The 6,840-nt window shown below is 37.5% G+C and overlaps 1 protein-coding gene across 2 annotated transcripts in view; it reads left to right on the top strand.

Moving 5' to 3' along the window:
• LOC108970662 (protein lin-28 homolog) overlaps positions 1–4,052 on the top strand; it is a 14,051-nt gene extending 9,999 nt beyond the window's left edge. For both annotated transcript variants that reach the window (XM_018936177.1, XM_018936175.1), the window contains exons 3-5: positions 2,777–2,895; positions 2,998–3,291; positions 3,385–4,052. In XM_018936177.1, the coding sequence (XP_018791722.1) occupies positions 2,777–2,895; positions 2,998–3,291; positions 3,385–3,459 (488 nt within the window). In that variant the 3' untranslated portion in view covers positions 3,460–4,052. The remainder of the gene's footprint in view (positions 1–2,776; positions 2,896–2,997; positions 3,292–3,384) is intronic.
• The last annotated feature ends 2,788 nt before the right edge of the window (positions 4,053–6,840 follow it).

The raw sequence follows: 6,840 nt of genomic DNA, 5'->3' as shown, positions 1-6,840 counted from the left end.
TTAAATGATTGTGGGTTCGGGTACGACTTTTTCAACAGTCATTCCAATATTTTTTATCTTATATTGGGAAAGTATTATCACTAAATATAGGCTAAATTCATTTCARGAGTTGGTATAGACATTATAGGTTCATGAAATGACTATAATAACTCTTAACCTCTTTCTCAATCACAAAATTCCGCTCACACAAAGTTTCTTTCTCCAGTTTTCCATCMCAACGAAATACCATATTATTTACATGTGATGATGATTCATATCTTTCAATCATAACCTTGAAAAACTAGCCTGCATAACAACAACAAATGAGCAAAGCCGAATTAATAAATCCACTTCATAAAGTCGTAAACAATATATAAGAAACAGCTTTATTTCATTTAAGTAGAGCATTTCTATTGCAATAGCTATCTATTGGCCCTATTTCCACCCTTTCGAAAGCGTTTGTTGCCTTCAAACCGGTTGACAGCTGAAAACTCGCTCTTGATATGTAAAATCAAAGCTTACGAATACAAAACATTTCCCTAACTAAACCAAAGCAACTGAAATGCCAAACATTTTCTCCACTTTATGTGAATATGGAATGTTGCAAGACGRAGTAAACAACAGTAAGGATTCTTTCTCCTTGTTAAACGTGTTCTATTCAACGCATAATGTCAGTTAGATCAATGCTGAGATGTCAGGTAGCCGACAGTGGAATAACAAAGGTGAAAAATGTGCAAGGATAACATCGTCTTCGTCCACGCACACAAAYAAGCAAACAAGCAGCGCCTTTGGCATATTTCATTTCGCATTWTTGTTGTTATATACTTATATCTACATAATAGGATACTCAGCTACCTGTATTGTAGCTCCTTATTTGATGAAATATAATTACAAATTTCTTCTATTGTAGTTTTAATTATTCAGTATACAGTTTAGTTTTGCAAATGCGTTTTGGGTATTTAGATTATCTAAATACATATCTATAAACTATATACTCAGATATTAAATAATATTTGGATACATACTTAGAGTGTAAAGAATTTAAGAAGCAACTGGTATACATTTTTATTACTGCTTTAAATAAGTGGAGATAGAGAGAGAAATAGTCTATGGATTTATGTGGATACCCAAACTCTGTCTAAAATTGGATTCTACTTCTTCTTTTTTATTGGCCACCTGGTCTTTCCAACGRAGTAAACGTCTTCCTTTTCYGCTTTTCCTCCGGCGGGTGCTRGTCGAATACTCTCAGAGCTGGAGTGTTTTCACTATTTGGACCAGATCGGATTCAGCGTAGCCGCTATCTTTAAATTCRCTGAACTATGTCARTGGCTTCGTATATCTCGTACAGCTCAATCGTTCCGTTGACAGCGGTATTTGCAATTGTCAATGGGCAAAGKACCATAAAACTTCCGCAGAACCATTYTCTCGAAAACTCGTAATGCCGAAACATCAAATGTTGCCATCGTCCATGCCGCTACATCATATAGCAGGACATGGATGATGAGTGATCGTCCGTCTGGTATAAGCCGGTCAATAGAGAAGCAATAAGATAATTGYACCCCGTCTTCCCTGAGAAAATAACTTTGATGAAAGCAGTCAGTTCGAAGGACCTCTCACGGTTCGCTTTGGGTCAGAAGGAGCTCGCAGTGGCAAAAGTTCTTGTTATCCAGCGCTTACCGAACTCATTRGAAGGCAATAAGTCCACCGCTAGAACGCAAGAAGTCATCGGAAAATCGACTTCCAATCCCATGAGATTCATTTAAGGGTGTCCTCCCTATAAAGCTCATAGTTACCGGCGACAGACCCGGAAAACAAGATTGGTCCTAATGCCAATGAGGTCATACTTAGCTTTGAGTGCCCAATAAACGAACTCAAAGGCAATAGTGCAGYTCGGCTATCGGAATGAARTGCACACMTCTTTGAAGGAAGCTGCAGTTCGAAGTAGTACATCTACTGCCGCCTTGATGACAGCCACCTCGGCCTAAATGACACTATAGTGGTCTGGCAGTCTGACACTATAATTAATGAAGAGTTCTCTACAGTAGGTTTCACCAACAATCTACCGTCACTCACAACTTCGATCCATCTCTGAAAAACTCACAGCATATCTTCCTTCATGGCTTCGCTTCGCCAACAAATCCATTGTAGGTTTGTCAGAAAGACCTACCAGRACATGAYTYCGCGATGCAGGGATCTATACTGTATTGAGTGCAATCGAATTAGTGTAGAATTAAAGGCTGTCCTTGCTGACTTAAGTCTAACAGGTGTCTTCGCCGCTAAGCACCTACCAATTTACTTCAAAATGGCAACAAATTACTGAATAAAAAGGTATATATTTGACCTAAACTGGATCATTTTAACTATGCTTAATAAACCAATGGTACTGCTACAAAAAAGACCCTAGTTMATTACCCAACGCCGGTATAAACGCCTAGTATCAGTCTTCATAAGCTCTACCTAGCAAACAAGATATTTTTTCCCGGAATACGAACCAAATATGAAAAATATCAGAAGCGGCAAATATTAATGGCTTGTCGGAAAGCGCATAAGACCCTTGAAACTTTGGTCTTGTCTTCAGGTARCCGTATACCACAGGCTTTTGGAAGTCTTATACAATTGTTTCAGTATCTACTCTGCTCTATAGCTATTGAATATGTTCGAAAGAATGATAGCTTCTCTTATGAAAGATACTTATCTCCGATCTCGARGATATTTCAGCAAGTTCTGAAATTGAATTGAAGGACTTGACTACTTTTCTGCATATATTTTAAAGCATTCTTTTACATTTATCTTCCAGATTCCAATCTGATAGAAACGGGTTGTGTGCGTTATGGCAAGTGCAAGTGGTTTAATGTGGCCAAAGGTTGGGGCTTCATAACACCACATGATGGCGGGCAGGAAGTGTTTGTGCATCAGGTAAATTATCTCAATACCACCACGCTTCCACACATTTCTCTTTCAATGSTATTTCTTTTCATTACCATTTACATATTAACTACTCTTCGTCAACTGTCACAGAGTGTCATACAAATGTCCGGCTTTCGTTCGCTGGGCGAGCAAGAGGAAGTGGAATTCGAGTGCCAACTAACCGAGCGCGGMCTGGAGGCGACACGTGTGAGCGGCAGCAAAGGACTCGACTGCACGGGCAGCACCTTCCGACCGCGCACGAAGAAGCGACGACGCGTACGCTGCTATAATTGCGGTAAATTTGCTAATCACATTGCCTCTATGTGCCCGCAGGAACCGCAACCCAAGCGCTGTCATATATGCAAATCCGAAGCGCATTTCTTTGCCGATTGTCCGATGCGGCAGGTGAGTGCAGCAACGACAGAAAATCCATTTAAAACAACAACAAAAATGTATTTTAATTAAATTTCTGCCCCCGCCCGCCGGTCATTTGTACAGGAATCAACTGCGAACGCAGAGTCAGCGCCAATGTCTAATGACGATAAGAGCCAGTGCGAGGATGCAGCCACGTGAGAGTGACAGATGGGCAGTGGCCGYGGGAATGCAATAGAAGGACAAAGAATTACCTCAACATTTCTCCATTTAAGTTGCTCGACGTTGCAGTGCGCTTTAATTTACCACCGTTCGCCGCCATTTTGAAGYATTTGCTTGGACCGATTGAACGGCTCCTTGGCTGAAGAATGCTTAGTACAAACTTGAAGAACTACCACATTTTTACACAAACATATACATACGAATATATATGTATATATAAATTAAGTGAACACTAATGCTTATAGTTCAAAAGACATTTTTATGCAAAAAATTAAGAAATTATTATTTATTTTAAGTATCCTTCAGGTATCATATACTATAAATTACTATCGACCTAGTTTATTCTATAATAATATATATATATTTTAACGTATATATTACTTAAGCTCAAAGAAGCAAGCATTTGCATGCAATTAAATGTACAATCACAATGCCATTTTTAAGAGTACTTAGCTTTTAGAGAAAACTGTACAACCTATTACCTCGAAAATACATGCTGAATAACATAACGTATGTTTAAGTCTAAGTATATATTTACAAAAAAAACAAAAAAAAAATATTTTCATAATAAATTTTATAGTACATAGCAGAACTGTAAAATATTTTAACGGTGTATACGATATACTTAGCCCTGACATAAAATCTGTTACAAAGTTTAGAAAGCGTGGTAAAGCATTAAAGCAGCACTATCTTCGTTGATTTCAGCATTGGATCTGCTGGTAAGATTCTGTTGCAGGCAAAAAGCAGCAGCTTTAGCTTAAAAGCAATATTCCTTAATAGGTGCAGAAGTTTGACCATCTGCAAGCCCGGATTTGAATCCAATGGACCTCACTTTGTGATCAGAGTTAGAGACAAGGCTTGTGGGGTATTCAACAGAAATTATAGGGGATCTCAAAAAGCTTTGGCTAAGGGTCTACAACATCGCGTTTTCAGTTTCAGTTACCTACCTATATCTTCAAAAATCATTTGAAATTTTAAATATTTAAAACAAATTTACAACATCCTGAACTTGTAACAGAACTTATGGCACAACTAAGTATATGCAAAGTTATTGCATTCATCTTGGCATTGAACGGTATATAATAATTACAATACTCTCATCACTGATCATGATATCAGTACTTGTAAGATCATATGTTTCGTTGGAGCACGTTTATAATCCTATCTCCAACTAATGTCAGCTAATTTATCACGTAATCACTACCAACTCATCAACTCATTGATCATATAATCAAAACCGGACATATGATGTGATCGGTCATGTGATCACTAAATGATTTATAATCTGATCATAATCTCTTTTAGCAKGTGATGACAAATTGATCATGTCATCACCACCTTGCTCGCAATGAATCACATCTCGGTTGATTATGTGTTCAGTAACTAATTGAGCAAGTAATCATAACTTGACCGATCATATAATCACTATATCATGTGATYATCAACGCCAATGTTAGTGAAGTCTCCAATTTAAATGGAATACTAAAGTAAAACAAGTACTGTGGTAAAAGTAGTAAGACTTTTTACTGTACCAAATGTCACATCAAAATAGTCATTAATGTTTAGTATACGGCTCTCTGAAGTACATAAAGTGCATTCGGCAAATTTTGGATGAGTGAAGTTATTCAAAAAGAAGTTCCATTAATTTTTGTGTTCGGAAACAAATGTCTGTTGCCGAAATGATCAGAATGTTGAAAAAGGCCTGCGGTGATAATTGTTTGTCGCGAGCAAGTATTTTCGATTGGTACAAATTATTCTAGCTTTAGGCGAGGACTGGTCCTGATGGCACTCAATTTCTCTCGCTGTGTGCCGAAGCCATCCGCTTCCGGGCGATTGCCTTCATACTGTCCAGGGAAGCAGTCGTATGTGTAATAAATAAATAGGAAAATCGTTAGTAATCGTCAATGCCGGTTTAGCCACCATTTGTGTCAGCTTACCGAGAGTCGATCACGACACTTTTTGCTTCACCTTGTCGTACATGACCCATGTTTTGGCGATTTTACCGACTCGTGGGTATGTGAGATTTTATTGTAGCGAACTCGTGGAGCACKCATAATCGTTTATCGACCATCGCGCTGGAATGATTAGTAAAAAATCGTATCTGTACTCTACTCAGCCCTATGCAACGCGAGATACAGATTACTATTGGAAAACAACTGACTGTCTATTACAAGTTCTAATATGTAGTTAAAAAATTTCAATCCATAAAGCGAGTATTTTGGCAGTGTGAGCTTCSACTTATTTATCTAACGGAACGCGGTTGTTGTTGTAATGGCAGAATTCTGCCGAGTTGACAGTTGACCTTGGCCGGATATAAATGCGAGTCCGTTACGATTACGTAGACCCGACTGTCATGGGAATAGCAAAAGTGAAAGCCCTTAGAGTCCGGACAATGCGTTTGATGTAATACTAATCACAAATCGGTTTTCAAAATAATGTTTACAGAAGAAATAAGCAGAAAAATTTGGTAAATTTTCAACATAGTTTTCGTTTTGAATTAAAATCTTTTACAATATACTATTATGATTTTCCCAGCAGAAAATTCATTTCCAAATAAACACTTTTACTACAATAGCATCAATGCGCACAGGAATAAACATGTGAACGCCTTTTGGTGAGAGAAGAAGTATTTATCAACATGCACTTAAACTTTTATGAAATACTTAAAAGCTTGAACGAACATTTCTATGACTGAATAGTAGTAAGTGGGGAACAAGGATTTGCGGAAAATACACTTACCTTCACATACGGACGCTTGTAGGCTAACATATTTAAGTTGGGCTTTCGTTACACTAACAACCCCATGAACATGTGTACATATGTGTGAAAAACTTGAAAAATATTCGTGGAGAAAATCGCAACTATTTGAAAACAACTTCAAGTGAGACTCTTAACACTAGAGTTGCTACACTTTACCACACTTTTCGAAGTCTTACAATTGTTGGTAGCATTGTACAGTTATGTATGTACAAGTGCAAATATATTTATGGTGGGTGTTAAAAGTGAAGGAAAAATCTGATATTAAGCACTATTTGAACAAAAAGTGTTTTTTATCCATGTTTTGGCCATTTGAAAAACACCATGGAAATTAACAAATATGGATATATTTGAAGAATATACTATAAAGTCTTGATTTAGTTGAAATTAATGACAAGAACTGAGTGACGCTTTGATATTRCTTTTTAGTGCGACTTAATTATATGAACGTTGCTTTCATGCGAGCAACCTTTYGAGATCTGAGAACAGGAAATATTCGCCGGAAGGTAGATCTGGAGAATATGCGAGATGCGAAAGCAATTCGAAACCCAATTCATGGATTTTTCTCTATATTTTTCGCTGAGTTGTGATACGATACATTGC

Source organism: Bactrocera latifrons, unplaced genomic scaffold (assembly GCF_001853355.1).
Source record: "Bactrocera latifrons isolate USDA-ARS-PBARC rearing strain unplaced genomic scaffold, ASM185335v1 scaffold_305, whole genome shotgun sequence".
NCBI lineage: Eukaryota > Metazoa > Arthropoda > Insecta > Diptera > Tephritidae > Bactrocera > Bactrocera latifrons.
This window is presented reverse-complemented; position numbering and strand designations above follow the sequence as displayed.